The 20,423-nt window shown below is 35.9% G+C and overlaps 1 protein-coding gene across 1 annotated transcript in view; it reads left to right on the forward strand.

Annotated features, from left to right (window-relative positions):
• LOC121380593 overlaps positions 1 to 20,423 on the forward strand; it is a 49,302-nt gene that overhangs the window by 17,631 nt on the left and 11,248 nt on the right. The window contains exons 9-18 of the mRNA XM_041509478.1: positions 8,211 to 8,333; positions 9,255 to 9,519; positions 10,101 to 10,166; positions 11,582 to 11,658; positions 13,362 to 13,436; positions 14,080 to 14,229; positions 15,677 to 15,717; positions 17,534 to 17,708; positions 18,089 to 18,242; positions 18,510 to 18,571. Of these exons, the coding sequence (XP_041365412.1) occupies positions 8,211 to 8,333; positions 9,255 to 9,519; positions 10,101 to 10,166; positions 11,582 to 11,658; positions 13,362 to 13,436; positions 14,080 to 14,229; positions 15,677 to 15,717; positions 17,534 to 17,708; positions 18,089 to 18,242; positions 18,510 to 18,571 (1,188 nt within the window). The remainder of the gene's footprint in view (positions 1 to 8,210; positions 8,334 to 9,254; positions 9,520 to 10,100; positions 10,167 to 11,581; positions 11,659 to 13,361; positions 13,437 to 14,079; positions 14,230 to 15,676; positions 15,718 to 17,533; positions 17,709 to 18,088; positions 18,243 to 18,509; positions 18,572 to 20,423) is intronic.

Here is a 20,423-nt window from a genome sequence, read left to right on the forward strand (position 1 = left end):
GAATAAAAGTTATGAATTTAAATCCCTTATATGTATAAAAAGTACGAATATTCAGTACTGTGTCCTTAAAATTAATAAAAGATCGCACCGTTGAAGCATTTGACAACCTGAGCTAGCACATGTTTAGACAAAGAGATTAATAACGTCATCACTGATTGGATGAAATCTGACCTCTACTGGCTCTTGAGATAACCAGTACATGTAGCTGTTCTGCTTACTCCTCTCTAGCTCTTTGTTTAACACCCAGTAGTCTGTTAGATACAGTCCTCCTCTCTAGCTCTTTGTTTAACACCCAGTAGCCTTTTAGATACAGTCCTCCTCTCTAGCTCTTTGTTTAACACCCAGTAGTCTTTAGGATACAGTCCTCCTCTCTAGCTCTTTGTTTAACACTCAGTAGTCTCTTAGATACCGTTCTCTCTAACTCTTTGTTTAACACCCAGTAGTCTTTTAGATACAGTCCTCCTCTATAGCTCTTTGTTTAACACCCAGTAGTCTTTAGGATACAGTCCTCTCTAGCTCTTTGTTTAACACCCGGTAGTCTTTTAGGTACAGTCCCCTCTAGCTCTTTGTTTAACACTCAGTAGTCTTTAGGATACAGTCCTGTCTAGCTCTTTCTTTAACACCCAGTAATCTTTTAGATACAGTCCTCCTCTCTAGCTCTTTGTTTAACACCCAGTAGTCTTTTAGATACAGTCCTCTCTAGCTCTTTGTTTAACACCCACTAGTCTTTTAGATACAGTCCTCCTCTCTAGCTCTTTGTTTTACACCCAGTAGCCTTTTAGGTACAGTCCTCTCTAGCTCTTTGTTTAGCATCCAGTAGTCTTTTAGATACAGTCCTCCTCTCTAGCTCTTTGTTTCACACCTAGTAGTCTTTTAGATACAGTCCTCTCTAGCTCTTTGTTTAACACTCGGTAGTCTTTGAGATACAGTCCTCCTCTCTAGCTCTTTGTTTAACACCCAGTAGTCTTTTAGATACAGTCCTCCTCTCTAGCCCTTTGTCTAACACTCAGTAACCTTTTAGATGCAGTCCTCCTCTCTAGCTCTTTGTCTAACACTCAGTAGCCTTTTAGATAGTCCTCTCTAGCTCTTTGTCTAACACTCAGTAGTCTTTTAGATACAGTCCTCCTCTCTAGCTCTTTGTCTAACACTCAGTAGCCTTTTAGATACAGTCCTCTCTAGCTCTTTGTCTAACACTCAGTAGTCTTTTAGATGCAGTCCTCCTCTCTAGCTCTTTGTTTAACACTCAGTAGTCTTTTAGATACAGTCCTCCTCTCTAGCTCTTTGTCTAACACTCAGTAGTCTTAGATACAGTCCTCCTCTCTAGCTCTTTGTCTAACACTCAGTAGTCTTTTAGATGCAGTCCTCCTCTCTAGCTCTTTGTTTAACACTCAGTAGTCTTAGATACAGTCCTCCTCTCTAGCTCTTTGTCTAACACTCAGTAGCCTTTTAGATACAGTCCTCCTCTCTAGCTCTTTGTTTAACACTCAGTAGTCTTTTAGATACAGTCCTCCTCTCTAGCTCTTTGTTTAACACCCAGTAGTCTTTTAGATACAGTCCTCCTCTCTAGCTCTTTGTTTAACACCCAGTAGTCTTTAGGATACAGTCCTCTCTAGCTCTTTGTTTAACACCCAGTAATCTTTTAGATACAGTCCTCCTCTCTAGCTCTTTGTTTAACACCCAGTAGTCTTTTAAATACAGTCCTCCTATGGACCTATCGGCTGATACAGTGCCCGACATAAATATTGATGATCTCGTAGACCAAGTAAGCAACGATGATATCATAAATGGAAGATTCAGCGAGGACGAAATACTTATTTCAATAAAACAACTAAAAAACAATAAAGCAGCAGGTGTAGATAAAATAATTAACGAATATATTAAATCGACAGCCCACTTATTGCTCCCATTCTATGTTAAACTCTTTAATATACTTTTAGACCATAGTGTGTATCCAGAAGAATGGCTGACTGGAATAATTATACCAATCTTTAAAAATAAAGGTAGTAGTTCATCCCCTGAAAACTATCGACCAATTACATTACTATGTTGCTGTTCAAAGTTATTTACAACAGTATTAAATAACCGGTTAACTACTTTTATTGAAGACAACGATGTTATGAGCGAAGCCCAGGCTGCTTTCCGTAGAGGTTATTCGACTATAGATCACTTATTTACACTTCATTCACTAATTGATATCTTGAAAAAAAAGAAAAAGAAACTATATTGCGCATTTGTGGATTTTGAAAAAGCTTTCGATATGATCCCAAGAGCACATCTATGGCACAAGTTACTAGAAAATAACATAAATGGTAAATTCTTTAGAATCATATATCAAATGTATCAAGGTATAAAATCATTAATATTTGTAAATAACAAGAAATCACCATTATTCGCATGCCATAATGGTGTACGTCAAGGTGAAAATTTATCCCCGATTTTATATTCCCTGTATCTAAATGATCTAGAAAACTATTTACTTAACCACTGTTGTGAAGGTGTTTCTTCCATCGCAGATAATTAAAATAACACACTAGACATTGGAATACATCTTATTTGCTTATTAGCAACAAGTGCAGTCAATTTACAACACACGTTAAATATATTCGATCAGTATTGTAATATTTGGAAACTTAAAATAAATACTACAAAAACAAAAGTCTTAATTTTTAATGGAAATTCTAAAGATTATAAATATACTTTTAAGATTGGAAAAACTACTCTCGAAAATGTCAAAGAATACAAATATTTAGGTGCCATTTTTACTAAACTAAATAAATTCAAAAATACTAAGTTTAGACTTAAACAACAGGCGACAAAGGCTATGTATTTCGTTCTGGCAAAAGCAAAAGATCATCATCTATCAATAGAATGTAAACTCAAAATGTTTGACTCGATGGTTCTGCCAATATTATTATATGGATGTGAAATATGGGGATTCGAAAACAACGACATCTATAACTCTGTTCAAATCAATTTTATTAGACATATTCTCCCTGTGAAAAAAGCTACCCCAATTTGCATGTTATATGGTGAACTTGGTAGAATGCCAGTCGAGTTGACTATCCACAAAAGATTAATTTGTTATTGGGCACGAATTATCTCGGGGAAACAATCTAAACTATCTCTATTATTATACAAATCAATGATGAGAGACCATATTAGCAATGGAACTAACTATAACTGGATTACTGCTGTTAAAAATATTTTAGATTATCTAGGAATGAGTAATATATGGCTATCACAAACCTTTCTATCAGTAAAATGGCTATCACAACAAATTAGCATACGACAAAATGACCAGTATTTACAAAAATGGAAAAATAATATTTCAGAATCATCGAGAGGTAAAACCTATGAATATTTCAAAGACCAACTAAATTTTGAAAATTATCTTAATATTATTCCTGAAAAATTATGGACTGTTATGATAAAATTTAGGACTTCTAACCATTATTTACCTGTTGAGACTGGACGTTGGAATACAGTTCTATTAGAAGATAGACTTTGTACTATTTGTGATGAAAACGACATAGGAGACGAATTTCATTATTTATTTGTATGTAATTTTTTCAATAATACCCGGAAAGAATGTTTACGTCCATATTATTATATACGACCTAATATATATAAATTCAGAGAACTTATGATCAGTAAAAGAATAAGCACACTAAAAAAATTAGCCAAATTCATGAATATAATTTTTCAAGTATTTAAACGCCCATAACAACAATATCCAAGAACAACCAAAATTACCATACATTAACCAGTTAATGAAACTAACGGTCAACATAGAACTATACTTGATATATTTTAAATCGTATTACATTATTTTATGTCTTATTGTTATTTTATGAAAATTTAATTTTTATTATTATTATTATTTATTTATTTTATTTATACCTATATATTGTAATACCAATAATTATAAAGTACACAGTTGTAACTGAAATTTTTTGAATAATTATATTTTACAATATACCTCTACTTTGTTACATCGCAGAATGCATCTATATGGTTAATACACATATCTCTATAATGCAATATCATGTATTTATATTATTAATACACATATCTTTGTATTTGTATTCATATACCGTATACGCAAATATGTTCACGAATAAAATATACCGCGAAAATCGCGAACACTTTGATAGCACCGCGAATTTAATTACGCGCGAAATTATTTCCGATTTGGTATAATATTATTTACCTTATAATATATAGTCTTATCTCTACACGCCCAACACATATCAAAATCAAGCAGTCAGAGGTCCACGTGGATTTGATCGAAGTGACACACAGTTGAGCGTAAGTCTGTTGTTACGTAACCTCAGTTTTCTTTGTAACCTTGAATGGAAGGTTTTGGGTACCACCAATAATTAAAAGTTATTTCTTCTGATATCTGTGTTTTTCAATTCTGTCTATCGCATGTGCGTGTTCCACCAATAACATGTCTTATCAGACATACATACAACATTGACGTCTCGCTGACAGCGTGTGCGTGTTCCATCAATAACATGTCTTATCAGACATACATACAACATTGACGTCTCGCTGACAGCGTGTGCGTGTTCCATCAATAACATGTCTTATCAGACATACATACAACATTGACGTCTCGCTGACGGCATGTGCGTGTTCCATCAATAACATGTCTTATCAGACATACATACAACATTGACGTCTCGCTGACGGCATGTGCGTGTTCCACCAATAACATGTCTTATCAGACATACATACAACATTGACGTCTCGCTGACGGCATGTGCGTGTTCCATCAATAACATGTCTTATCAGACATACATACAACATTGACGTCTAGCTGACGGCATGTGCGTGTTCCATCAATAACATGTCTTATCAGACATACATACAACATTGACGTCTCGCTGACAGCATGTGCGTGTTCCACCAATAACATGTCTTATCAGACATACATACAACATTGACGTCTAGCTGACAGCATGTGCGTGTTCCATCAATAACATGTCTTAAGACTCTTATCAGACATACATACAACATTGACGTCTAGCTGACAGCATGTGCGTGTTCCATCAATAACATGTCTTATCAGACATACATACAACATTGACGTCTAGCTGACAGCATGCTCGTGAAATCGTCATTGAAAAGAGTTTGGCAAATGAAATATGGGTAATTTTGATTTTATTATCGGGGGACACAATCGCAAAAATAATTCCTCGTGAAAATGTAAAATGTAAGCCCGATCGCGAATTATTTTAGCCGCGAAAATATTTGCGTATATGGTATGTACCAAGCAATGTATTCCTATTATTTGTATTCTCATGTTAACCATCTTGTCAAAATCAGAATATGTATGTTCCTCTAACGCCGTTGCATAATGGCCTGAGTGTAATAAAGTTCTGTTCTGTTCTGTTCTCTCTAGCTCTTTGTCTAACACTCGGTAGTCTTTTAGATACAGTCCTCCTCTCTAGCTCTTTGTTTAACACTCAATAGCTCTTTGTTTAACACCCAGTAGTCTTTTAGATACAGTCCTCCTCTCTAGCTCTTTGTTTAACACTCAGTAGTCTTTTAGATACAGTCCTCCTCTCTAGCTCTTTGTTTAACACCCAGTAGCCTTTTAAATATAGTCCTTCTCTCTAGCTCTTTGTTTAACACCCAGTAGTCTTTAGGATACAGTCCTCTCTAGCTCTTTGTTTAACACCCGGTAGTCTTTTAGGTACAGTCCTCTCTAGCTCTTTGTTTAACACTCAGTAGTCTTTAGGATACAGTCCTCTCTAGCTCTTTGTTTAACACCCAGTAGTCTTTTAAATACAGTCCTCCTCTCTAGCTCTTTGTTTAACACCCACTAGTCTTTTAGATACAGTCCTCCTCTCTAGCTCTTTGTTTAACACCCAGTAGTCTTTTAGATACAGTCCTCTTCTCTAGCTCTTTGTTTAACACCCAGTAGCCTTTTAGATACAGTCCTCCTCTCTAGCTCTTTGTTTAACACCCAGTAGTCTTTTAGATACAGTCCTCCTCTCTAGCTCTTTGTTTAACACCCGGTAGTCTTTTAGATACAGTCCTCTCTAGCTCTTTGTTTAACACCCAGTAGTCTTTTAGATACAGTCCTCTCTAGCTCTTTGTTTAACACCCAGTAGTCTTTTAGATACAGTCCTCCTCTCTAGCTCTTTGTTTAACACCCAGTAGCCTTTTAGGTACAGTCCTCTCTAGCTCTTTGTTTAACACCCAGTAGTCTTTTAGGTACAGTCCTCTCTAGCTCTTTGTTTAACACCCACTAGTCTTTTAGATACAGTCCTCCTCTCTAGCTCTTTGTTTTACACCCAGTAGCCTTTTAGGTACAGTCCTCTCTAGCTCTTTGTTTAACACCCGGTAGTCTTTTAGATACAGTCCTCTCTAGCTCTTTGTTTAACACCCAGTAGTCTTTTAGGTACAGTCCTCCTCTCTAGCTCTTTGTTTAACACCCAGTAGCCTTTTAGATACAGTCATTCTCTCTAGCTCTTTGTTTAACACCCAGTAGCCTTTTAGGTACAGTCCTCTCTAGCTCTTTGTTTAACACCCAGTAGTCTTTTAGGTACAGTCCTCTCTAGCTCTTTGTTTAACACCCAGTAGCCTTTTAAATAAGTCCTCCTCTCTAGCTCTTTGTTTAACACTCAGTAGCCTTTTAGATACAGTCCTCTCTAGCTCTTTGTTTAACACTCAGTAGTCTTTTAGATACAGTCCTCCTCTCTAGCTCTTTGTTTAACACCCAGTAGTCTTTTAGATACAGTCCTCCTCTCTAGTTCTTTGTTTAACACCCAGTAGTCTTTTAGATACAGTCCTCCTCTCTAGCTCTTTGTTTAACACCCAGTAGTCTTTTAGATACAGTCCTCCTCTCTAGCTCTTTGTTTAACACCCTTTAGTCTTTTAGATACAGTCCTCCTCTCTAGCTCTTTGTTTAACACCCAGTAGTCTTTTAGATACAGTCCTCCTCTCTAGCTCTTTGTTTAACACCCAGTAGTCTTTTAGATACAGTCCTCCTCTCTAGCTCTTTGTTTAACACCCAGTAGTCTTTTAGATACAGGCCTTCTCTCTAGCTCTTTGTTTAACACCCAGTAGTCTTTTAGATATAGTCCTCCTCTCTAGCTCTTTGTTTAACACCCAGTAGCCTTTTAGATACAGTTCTCTCTAGCTCTTTGTTTAACACCCAGTAGCCTTTTAGATACAGTCCTTCTCTCTAGCTCTGTTTAACACCCAGTAGCCTTTTAGATACAGTTCTCTCTAGCTCTGTTTAACACCCAGTAGCCTTTTAGATACAGTTCTCTCTAGCTCTTTGTTTAACACCCAGTAGCCTTTTAGATACAACCAGTTTCCACTAATGAGAGGCCTTAATGCAGGTTTGTTTACATACAGTCCTCTCTAGCTCTTTGTTTAACACCCAGTAGTCTTAGATACAACCAGTTTCCACTAATGAGAGGCCTCAATGCAGGTTTGTTTACATACAGTCCTCTCTATCTCTTTGTTTAACACCCAGTAGTCTTTTAGATACAACCAGTTTCCACTAATGAGAGGCCTCAATGCAGGTTTGTTTACATACAGTCCTCTCTATCTCTTTTTTCATTTCATTTCAACTTATTTTCGTGCTTATATCCAATTAAGCTTCAAGCACGCTGTCCTGGGCACACACCTCAATTATCTGGGCTGTCTCTCCAGGACAATGGGTTAGTTGTTAGTGGTTAGTGAGAACAATGTAGTAAAAAAACCCTCATGTTTTGATACGGTGGACACTTTACATCAGAGAAGAGGTGCATATATACAGATACAGCACTATACACAGTACATCTGGATTAAACTTATAAGACAGTGTCTTTCAATTATACCGATGTTTTAAATACATGGCTTGCGGAGAAAACAATAATACACAGATATTTGAGAATATTGATTGTTTTTATTTTTGTGTTTTTCAGGAATAAGTTGGGTAGTCAACCATAATGAACAGATACTTGAGAATATAGATGATTATTGTATTTTCTAGGAATGGGTTGCAAAGTAGATCACAATGGATAGATATTTAACAATGTACGTTGTTACAATTATTTTTACATTTTTCAGGAATTAGTTGGAAGTCAACCACAAGAGGCAGATATTTCAGAATGTAGATTGTTGTTTTATTATAAATGTGTTAGGGAGAAGCCCACAGTGGAAGATGTTTAGGGGTGTATATTTTTTATATTATTTGTATTTTCCAGGAATGGCTTGGGGAGAGGACCCCAATGGACAGGTGTTTCAGGGTGTGGGTCAGGTGTTGGTGCCAGAAGGTCATCCCGGTGATGAGCGACGTCATCAGAATAGGACTGCTGCCGAGATGGCAGGTAAGGGTAGCTTTCTGATCATTGTAAGACAGAACTGAAGTTCCTGCACTCGCTTGCACTCCCAATATGGCAGGTATGGGTAATTCCTGATCATTGAAAGACAGAAGAGAAGTTACTGCACTCCCGATAAAAGCTTCTTTTATTTAACGACGCCACTAGAGCACATTGATTTTTTTATCTTATCATCGGCTATTGGATGTCAAACATATGGTCATTCTGACACTGTTTTTTTAGAGGAAACCTGCTGTTGCCACATAGGCTACTTTTTTATGACAGGCAGCAAGGGATCTTTTATTTGCAATTCCCACAGGCATGATAGCACAAAACATGGCCTTTGTTGAACCAGTTATGGATCACTGGTCGGTGCAAGTGGTTTACAGCTACCCATTGATCCTTGCGGAGCACTCACTCAGGGTTTGGAGTCGGTATTTTGTTTAAATATCCCATGCCTCAACTGGGATCCGAACCCAGTACCTATCAGCCTGTAGACTGATGGCCTAACCACGACGCCACCAAGGCCGGTGCATTCCCGATATGGCAGGTATGGCAGATAAAATGTTATGTATGTATTCTTTTCACCTACATATTAATATAAAATATCAGGGAAAAAGAAAATATTGTAAAAAGAATTATAGTCAACCCTATTTTTCTTGGTATGATTGGTTCCCAGAAACACATTTTTAGGCCTCCATAGCCGTAGTTTATATGGTGAGGTGTTTGTGACACAATATTATTTTCCTGTTTATTGGCTACTGGTTTTCTTCTGAAGACTCTCAAAATTATCAAATGTTGGACCTCAAATAACTGATGGTAAATTAATCAATATGTTCTAGTGGTGTCATTAAACAAATCAGACTTTTTCTTCAGACTGACTACTCTGCTATCGTCTTATTATTAATATTATTTATTTCCTTGGTGCAGCCGAGGCCGCCCGTGGCCGGTTTGCTGTTCCTGATGTAGCACAAGCCCCAGAGCCCGCTGCAGACGAGAGCTGTTCACACCTGATGTACCACCCAACTAGTCTGCTACAGCTGTGTTTACACCACGTGTCATGTCGTCTCAGCAACCCCCGGAACCCGTATGTCTCGCTGGGTGGGATTGCTGAGGACCTGGCACAGAAGCTTATCAGTCAGCTGCTCAAAGACAGAGCGTTGAAACCAAAGATTCTTCAGCTCTTTGTTCCTTGGTACGTTCTTCATAATGCACATCTGTGCATACACTCATGTAGTTATAATTTCCTATTTCTTAAACTTTTTATCAGTTGGTTTACATTCATACTGTAATGGTGGTGGACGTAGCCCAATGGTACAGCACTTGATGTGTGGTCGGTCTGGGATTGTTTCCCCATCAGTTGGCCCATTGGGCTATTTCTCATTCCAGCCAGTTCACCACGACTGGTATATCAAAGACTGTGTTATGTGCTATCATGGGATGGTGCATATAAAAGATCCCTTGCTGCTAATGGAAAAATGTAGCGGGTTTCCTCTATAAGACTGTATGTCAAAATTACCAAATGTTTCATATCCAATAGCTGATTATTAATAAATCAGTGTCCTCTAGTGGTGTCGTTAAACAAAACAATCTTCTTCATACTGTAATGGAATGAGGGTTGGGGTATTTACATGGGAGTTACTGGAATGAATGGAACTTTAGTCAGTTTGTAATTAAATATTGCAGTAGGCCTCCATTATATCAAATATTGACTACTTCTGTTTATGTTGCTGTAAATTATACTAAATTTGTTTTTCATTTGTGTGTGTTTTTCAGCTATTTAACCAAACTGCTGTTGGATTGTTATCCTTATGCTACCAATGACCTTCTGAACACTGTTAAGTAAGTGCGTAGTTCTTCGAATGACAACAAGTAGGCTTTTATGTACAAATCTCTCCAGGATCTTCTGAAACACTGTTCCAAAAGAAATCAAGGGTGGGGACATCAAATTTTATTTTGGAGCATATGAATAGTATAAAATGGTTTACAACTAAGACTTATTCATTTTGTTTTTATATTTGTCAAGTGATATCACAGTGTCTTCTGTAAAATATATATATTTGTTTGGATGAAACTGCCATTATGCAAAGAATTATTAGCTTTATTATACAAGACTACAAGACAAGCACCGTCCTCGGTGGTGTCTTGGTTAAGCCATCGGACATGAGGTGTGTGCCCAGGAGAGCGTGCTTGAACCTTAATTGGATATAAGCACGAAAATATGTTGAAATGACATGAAATACAAGACTAGCACATTGGCATCAGTATCAGGATAGAGGTTTAACATGTTTATATTTAATCTCAGTTCCACACTAAAATAATGGCAGTTCGTTTGAATTGCACCTTCAGAAGCTACTAGAGGATGCTTCATACATGTATGCTACACTGATGACTGTTTATTAGTTTTAGTTACTTGATTTTGTTATGCCAAACAATTATCCAAGCAATAAACGTGTGAATTATTTTCTTATTCAACACATTTGTAAGAACAAATCTGATTGGATCATAAAGACAATTTCTGTAGGTTCATATTACGTACAGAAGTCGTTAAATACTGAGATGTTTTTATGTCAGAAATGAACATATTCTTTATTAGTCGTTATCTAATCACGAGAGTTGATTAAATATGTCAACTTACATACCTATATGTATGTTCGAACCGCTAACTTTTCGACCACCCATCGTCTGTTAATGGGTTTGCCTAATGACGTCACCAGCTGGTGACGTTTATATGCTTATTCGTACTAAAAATGTGACAAATTCCTATTTAAAATCAACCAGCAAACGGTTTAATTAAATACGGGTAACCCTACTGTGTTTTCCGATTTGCGGACGTATATCGGTGGTTTTACAGTCCCAAATTTACCGTTTTATTGGCTCCGCTAACACGTCGCCAATAAAACTAAATTTGCGACAGTAAAACCATCGATATACGTCCGCAAATCGGAAAACACAGTAGGGTTATCCCCTGATTAAATTTGATTCTTTATTTCACAGAAAATTGAGTGAATCACATAATTGATTACAATTGGGTGTCTATTAACCAATAATTATTGCAACAAGTCTTTTTCTGCATAGTATTTAATTGTATACACTAGAGTGAGGTGTTATATATATGTATATTAAAAAAATAATAGGTGAACTAATATTTAAAGATATTTATAATTATCTGTATAATACCGTAACTATTTTAACGAATTGCTAAACTTACGGTCTTTATTGTGGTGGTATATATTGTATTATTTTTCTAATTTCAGATACCATGTTCATTTGAAAAACCTTAGTTTAAATTCGTGTTCTCTTATAACCGATAATGGGCTTAAAGCAATAACAGGTATGTATGCATTGTTTATGTTTTCATTGTACAGATATTAAGATGTCATAATATAAGAGATCAGCTACCTATCTGATAAACAGAAACAGGTTTTTATACATTACCGTAATTTCCCACATGCTGCCTGCGGGCTATACATTTTAAACCACCAAAAAATACTCCCCGGGGAAAACCAGATGGTGCTGTCTGTTTGATCATTTCTGTTTCTCAGGGCTAAAAACATGGAGACAAATCAAAATATTTGTTTCAAACAGATTTTATAATAAAACAAAATCAACTTTAAACTTTAAAAAAATCCCACCAGTATATTAGAATGCTATTTTAGGTGGAAATTACAATACAAAACAACTCCTTAGCAATCAGTTTACCCAGTCAGGTATTCGTACAGTGTTCATGGTGCTTATGTGACATGATTGTTTCAAGCATGTAGTCTGTCGACTATCCACTGGAGCGGGCTATCTGTCTTTGTATTTTGTTAAAAAAACCATTGTCATGGCTACTTGTGTAGTATCAGGTGTAGCAGGCAATATGCAGAACATTGTGATAGGGTTCCTCAACTCGCATATACAGATTGGAATTTCAATACAATAACAGTCATTGGTCAGACCTCCCCGTGAAAAAAATAGAGGCGAGTGATTAATTGCTCCCCATACTTAGATTATGGGGAGCCTTTTTATTATTATTATTATTGGGTTTTTTTTATTACTTATTTCATAACATGCCACATTTACAGATCACACTATATATCCATATAGCATGGCTACACAACAAATTAATAATGACATGAAAATACATTGTATAATAATAATTATTATTATTTTGTTTATTTCAAATTATTTTTGTGCTTATATCCAATTAAGGTTCAAGCACGCTGTCCTGGGCACACACATCTCAGCTATCTGAGCTGTTTGTCCAGGACAGTGGGTTAGTTGTTAGTGGTTAGTGAGAGAGAAGATGGTGAAGCTGTCTTACATCTACCGACTGTTGGTTTAAAATTTGCTCTGGGTGGGAGCGGTACTGAGCTGCGAACCCTGTACCTACCAGCCTTATTTCCGATAGCTTAACCACGACACCACCCAGGCCGGTATAATAATAATAATAATACATATGAAAACAAACACATACCTGTATGCATACATATACATACAGGTGGGGAGCCATTTGAGATACAATGTATTACCATATTGATACCATATAAATTTACATGGTCAGGGGAGATAAACATTACTCTCCTTGAGGAGTGATGGGTAGTGAGAGTGATGCTTCCCTTAAATGGCGAGGTCTGTTGTTCTGTCATATACATGTACTGATGGAAAGAAATAAGGGAACACATCAAATTGTACACCATATTTAATTCACTACAAGTGTAATAATGTCTGTATTTCATACCAAGTTGTAATATGAGATTGAATGTCTGTAGTGTTGAATGAGCTGCCTATATGTTCCCAGTCAACTTCTGACAATATCAATTGATTTTTGATGCAGTCATTATTTCTTGTTGCTATCTGTGTGATCCTTTATTTCTTTCCATCAGTATATATACATTGAATAAAAAAAATTGATTTCACAAAGGTATTTTAGTGGAACATTTCAGTATGATTAACTGTATTTCTAAACGTTCATTTCACCTGTTTGAGACATGTATGTTAATTAAATAGTGTGTTGAAGTGTCCTTGACTAAAACGATGCCATTCTTTTACAAGGTTTGAAGAAATTGAAAGTTCTGAATTTGGGCTCCTGTAAACAGTTGACCAACAAATGTCTGACTGTAATTTCAGGTAAAAACTTTGTATTTGTTTGACTTAAAACCTGTTTTAATGTATAGCAAATGAATAACAGTGATGGGTTTTGTTTTTCTTTGTGCATAGAAATGATTTTCTTAATTATGGACCAGAGCTCATATTTTCAAAGCAATCTTAGCCTACAAAACTGTAAAACCATCGTAAACTATGACATCACTGTGGCGTGTGCTGTAGTGATGTCACAACCTATGATGATTTTACAATTTCGTAGCACTAAGATGGCTTGGAAAATATGGGCCCAGTTATTATAATATTTAATGACAGAGTTTTAACAGATCTGTATGAGCTGAACTATGTAATTGTTATATACTATAACTTTATATCGTGTATTTTTATTGAAAATAATATGTACTCACATTAAAAGCATAATAAGATTATTCTAATAAGCATTCTCTATTGTAGAAGGAGCGGGATGTAGGCCAATGGTAAAGCGTTTGCTTGATGCTCGGTCGGTCTAGGATCGATCGACATCAGTGGACCCATTGGGCTATTTCTCGTTCTAGCCAGTGTTTCCTCTCTCAATACCTGTATGGTCATTAACCATATGTCTGATGCCATATAACCAAACATAAAATGTGTTGAGTGTGTTGTTAAATAAAACATTTCCTTCCTATTGCAGAATTGCCAAACTTACAAGGTCTAAATCTGGAGGACACAGGAGTAACTGACTCAGGCATTATAGACTTTTTGTCAACTTGTACCAAGCATCTTCAGAACCTTAATCTGAATCGAACCCAGGTCACACACAGTATAATTCCACATCTACACGGTAATAATTCTAACAAGGCTTGCACATAGGGGTGGTTTTAAAAAATGCAACCAAGGATTGTTTTTGTTTGAATTCTTCCGCTTTATTATTTTACCATATTTCATCTTGGTGTAACAGATTTTGTTTGATCTGAGGAATATGTTAATCAAGAATAAAGATTGCAATGCAGTTACAATGTAAAATTTTTTATTTCATTTTACTATTAACTTTTGAGACATTCTATGTTTGTCACTAGTTAACAGACTGCTTTAGTGACGATTGTTTTCATTGACATTATTTAAAACATTGATGCTTCTGTTATATTGCTATCAATACAAGGAAGGAATGGGAAAGTCTTTGGAATGTGTAGTTTTGTTAAGTGATTGGATGCATTTTTGGGGGCAGAGGGTTGAGTTGTTTTATTGGGAGTGCTTGAGCTTGTGTGTCATTCTGTGAACCTGGGTATTGTTTAATGTGAATGTTCAGATGAGGGGTTATAAAGGGAGTAGCATTGGCTTTTGTGTATAGTTCTATTTAACTGAGTATATTTGCTTATATTCAGTTACAATTCAAATATGCTCCACTGGTCACACATTTCATATCAACTTATTTTCATGCTTATATCCAATTAAGGTTCAAGTACGCTGTCTTGGGCACACACCTCAGCTATCTGAGCTGTCTATTCAGGACAGTGGGTTAGTTGTTAGTTGGTTAGTAGTTAGTGAGAGATAAGAGGGTGTAGTGGCTTTACATCTATCCATTGAGACCTTAAGAACTCGCTCTGGGTTGGAGTCGGTACCGGGCTGCAAACCCTGTATCTACCAGCCTGTAGTCCGATGGCTTAACCACTGTGTCACCAAGGCTGATCTGGTCACACAACTCAGTTCTTTATGGTTTAAGAGTTGAGCACTTTTTAAATTATGACTATTTGGTATCAATATGTGGCATATTATAGGGAGTGTTTAAGTGATGGGTTTTCTTCTCTTTTTTTTTGGGGGGGGGGGGGGGGGGGGGGGGGGGGGTGGTGTTGTTGTTGTTTTGTTGGGGTTTTTAATTTATTTTTATTTTTATCCCACTGCCCCCTTTCCTTTCTCTCCTTTGAATTCCATCTCATTTCTTCCTGATCTGGCAACTCCTCATATCTTTCAACTTTTTCGCTGTCCACCTCCACATGCCAGTCCTCGTCTCTCCAACCATGACAGGTGCCATTCCCCATCAGCTTTTAGCTGTGGGCTTAGTCTGGCCACTTCGGGGAGTGTTCAGTAGTTACTTCTGGCATTGTTAAGAGGCACCTGTAACCACCTACTATGCACCCCTACTGGTTAAGTGATGTTAACTCATTTACTATTATAGTAGTGTTAGGGGAGGTGTTCGAATGTTCTGTGAAAGTTTTTTTGCATGCTGCTTAAGCTCTTATAATTGACAGTTGATTAGATAATCAATGTTTTTTCTGTTTGTTCTGTTTCAGTTTTACCCAGTTTGAAGTCCTTGTACCTGGAACAAACAAAAGTGAGTTAAGGTTAGGCACAACACCTTATGGTAAGGTAGAAATGGTTGTAAAAGGGACAGATTGTTTAATGTTGTCTTCAAAGCATTGCTTACATGTATCCTTTGGGATAATTTGTATTGTGCCTTTTATTTACAGCAGGAACGGAAGGAATAATGCTATTTAACAATGTACTCAACACTTTAACACCGCGAATGGTATATCAAAGATCATGGTATGTACTACCTTGTCTGTGGGATGGTGCATATAAAAGATCCCTTGCTGCTAATTGAAAATAGTAGCCCATGAAGTGGCGACAGCGGGTTTCCTTTCTCAATATCTGTGTGGTCCTTAACCATATGTCCAATGTAAATGACCATAAATAGAATGTGTTGAGTGCGTCGTTAAATAAACCATTTCCTTCCTTTCTTCAACACTTTAATTATGGTTATATGGCGTCAAATATATGGTTAAGAACCACGCAGACAATAAGAGAGGAAACCCACTATCGCCATGCAATGGGTTACTCTTTCCAGTTAGCAGCAAGGGATATTTTATATGCAGCATATCACAGTGAGGATAGTGCATACCACAGCCTTTGTTAAACTAATTGTGGAGCACTGGCTAGAACAAGAAATAGCCCACTGGGCACACAGACTGGGATTGATCATTTCAACTATCTAAATACATTATATGTTCTTATATCTGGACTTCTGTTCCAACTATATTTATTATTAAGCTCCTCATGGTTAGAAATATATTGAAAGTATGTTATTAATGGATGTTCAAGACACTTTACTGAGGAGTGATTTTTTTTCATACATAAGTCATAGGAATTATGATCATTTTTAATACATAAAAAGAAATATGTTTGTTTTTGATGATAAGTAAAAATGGTTGCAGATGTTGGTGTTCCAAGTTCATTTTTGGTAATGATAATAATAACTAACAATTTTAATAAATTAAAAAATAATATTAATAATAAACACTTTATTTAATAAAGTTGGCACAGTTAGTTCGAAGTAAACTTCCCTGAGACCCTCTGTTACAAAACAAACAAAGCAAAACATAATAATTATTGTAATATACAAAATAAATCATTTGAACAAAATTTACAATAAGTGAATACAAATTAAAGTACACTGCAATGCAAATACATGTACGTAAAATACATGCAGTGTAAATACATTTTCTATTTATATTTGTTTGTTGTTGATAAATTATAACAAGTTTGATAGTTTTTTAATTACTGATTACAAGATGTATTTTTGACTGACAGATACACAATTGATGTTTTTGACTGACAGATACACAGTTGATGTTTTTGACTGACCGATACACAGTTGATGTTTTTGACTGACAGATACACAGTTGATGTTTTTGACTGACAGATACACAGTTGATGTTTTTGATTGACAGAGACACAGTTGATGTTTTTGACTGACGAATACACAATTGATGTTTTTGACTGACAGATACACAATTGATGTTTTTGACTGACAGATACACAGCTGATGTTTTTGACTGACAGATACACAGTTGATGTTTTTGACTGATGGATACACAGTTGATGTTTTTGACTGACAGATACACAATTGATGTTTTTGACTGACAGATACACAGTTGCTGTTTTTGACTGACATATACACAATTGATGTTTTTGACTGACAGATACACAATTGATGTTTTTGACTGACGGATACACAATTGATGTTTTTTATTGACAGATCCACAGTTGGTGTTTTTGATTGACAGATCCACAAGTGATGTTTTTGACTGACAAATACACAGTTGATGTTTTTTATTGACAGATACACAGTTGATGTTTTTTATTGACAGATACACAGTTTATCGGGGATAGAGAATCTGAAACAGCTGGAGGTACTGGACGTTGCTCAGACGACTATCGTCACAGAGTCGCTGCTGTGTCTTCAGCATCACCCGGCGCTCACCTGTCTTAGCATCGCCAACAACGAGAACATCGTGGGTGACCTGGCCCTGCAGTATATCTCAGGTATTATGAGAATTTAACAGAGCTAGCTCTGGGTGATCACAAAATGTCGTCAAATTATCTCAAAAATGTAAAACCTGCATCTATTTCCCTACAAAATACCAATTATTACACAAATGTTTTTGTCAAATTAAAATAAAATTTGCCATTTGTTCTTAAAATTTGTAATTGGCGAATTTGGCGAGTGGCAGAGCTAGTCCTGTAATTTATTATATACCTGTTTTGTTTCTGAAAAATATGATCAATTCTTATTCATGTCTCATGACATTGTGTAACATAAACAAAACAATTGTTTGCATCTGGTGTAAATCTAGTACAAATGGTTTCTAAAATAAATTGTTGTGTTCAGTGCAGATACAGCTTTGTTGTTACTGTGTTACTAGGTTTGAAGTTACACACACTGTACTTGCCAAGTCGACATTCAACAACAAGTCGCGGGCTCAGCCATCTGGTGAACATGAAGCTAACAGCATTGGATTTGACAAACTTTATCCACATCAATGATAATGGTTTACAACACATTGGAAAAATAACCAGGTTAGTTATGGTGAGAGGGTCATGTATAACGTAAGTGTTTGAAAATACGTAGCTGTCATTCCAGTTAATAAATTATTCTTTGACAAGGTATTCACTGGTTATACAGTGTCACTAAAACAAAATGTCATTTCTTTTTCTCATTACTTAATTTTTCATCTTTTTGTTTTGTATTTTTAATTTTTGTTGATTTTCTCAGCAGTATTTTGTTTATTTTTTCGGAAATTTTGAAATGTTTTTTTTTACTAATAGTTATTTTTGTGTTTTCAGTCTTACTACACTTCTCTTGAGCAACACAAAGCTGACAGATGAGGGAATGTTCTATTTGGAAGGTATATATGTATATATATATATATTTAATGGCATAAAGTATGTTTTTAAACCATTTTCTTCAATATAGACAGTTTTGTTAATTCATTTCCATTTATCAGGTTTTAATACTTAGAAATAACATTAATGGATAAAGTTTGCAGGTATATTCAGTAAGATGTATTTGTCATATCTGTAGCTATATTGTGTTCAAGTTATTAAGTCTTTCAAATTGGTAATAAGATAATGTTATAAAATTAACTGAATGATTTTTTTTGTATGGATTTTCTGGATCGGCCACGGCAGATTGATGCCAAAGCCTGATAAAGACTTGATGGCTTTGTTTTAACTTAACCATTGACATTATACATACAAATAACAATAACCAGTCAGGAATAAGATTTCAGATGCATGTAAGCACAAGTTAAATCATTAAAAAAATCAACATCATTCAGGAACTATATATCCCTGGAAGTCCGATACCCAACAGTTTAGTAAATAGGTGGCAAAGTACAGTCACCTACCACTTGTTAATGTCATCCCTGCAGTCACTTTGAGGTTGGTGAAAAAACTTAATCACACCTATCAGTTGATCTAGATACAGGGTTCGTACAGTCTGGAACATTTTTAAAAGTATGGAATTTTGAAAATCCATTTTCCAGACCTGGAAAAAGTATGGAAAAATACAATTTTTGCGAGTTGGTTTGGAAAAAGTATGGAAATTCGTCTTTAGGACTCAGGCGTATCATAAAATATTGTTTGTTTCCGGTTACCTGACCGACCCTAATTTGAACCTGCCGACCCTAAAACTTTTTTTGTATATCCAAAAATGTTTTTTTAATATAACAACGATTTCCACGAAAACGTTCCAAAACTATCACAAGCACTAATTTGGTGTAATTTAGGGGATAACCCTACTGTGTTTTCCGATTTGCAGACGTATATCGGTGGTTTTACTGTCGCAAATTTAGCTTTATTGGCGACCCGTTAGCCACAAAATGTTTTCTTCTAACAATTGATTGATGGAGTTACTTCCCTTCAAATTGAAGTTCAGTAACTTTCGTGAGATATCGGGCAAAGAGTCGGAAATTTTTTTTCACGAATATATGCGATCTTTTCCGATTTACTCTACATCTAGCGTAGCGAGGTGTTCCGATTAATAATAATAATAATAACAACTATATTTAATGATTTACTCCAGCGACAAACTGGCCTTGTAGAAATTTAGTGACCTCCCGATAAACTAGGGGAGGGAATGTTTACCAATACTGATGGAGTTTACTGCCAAATCAAATGATTAAATATGTCAGTAAGATCTCGATGCATTTCGTTATTTTTAGTAAGTGGTCACTGGGAACTTCGCGGGTTTCCACTAAAAACAGTGTCAGAATGACCATGTGTTTGACATCCAATAGCCAATGATATTAAAGATAAAAATCAATGTGCTCTAGTGGCGTCGTTAAATAAAACAAACTTTACTTTTCAACATTCGTTTGAGCATCCTGAGCATTTGTACTGCATTTCTATTCATTGGACCAATTGATTGCTTCAAACCAAGTGTGTACTTTAATACTGTATGCATACAGAATAAAACTAACATTGCAAATTATAAAATTGGTAAGTCTACCATTTCTTAGATACACTAGGAAAGATAATATTCATAACATGTTTTTTTAATGTTATTGTTGGACAGATAAATATAGAACCCTTCTTTTCAGTTTTCATTAAAAGAAATTGTTATAACTTATTTACTGGTTTCTATCCAATTACGGTTCAACCAAGTCTGTCCTGGACCAGTACAGAAGTTAAGTGTTAGTATGAGAGTAAACCTTCTGCCTATTATTAAACAGCAAGGGGTCTTTTGTATGTACTCTC

This window comes from Gigantopelta aegis, chromosome 9, assembly GCF_016097555.1.
Source record: "Gigantopelta aegis isolate Gae_Host chromosome 9, Gae_host_genome, whole genome shotgun sequence".
NCBI classification, from domain to species: Eukaryota; Metazoa; Mollusca; class Gastropoda; order Neomphalida; family Peltospiridae; genus Gigantopelta; species Gigantopelta aegis.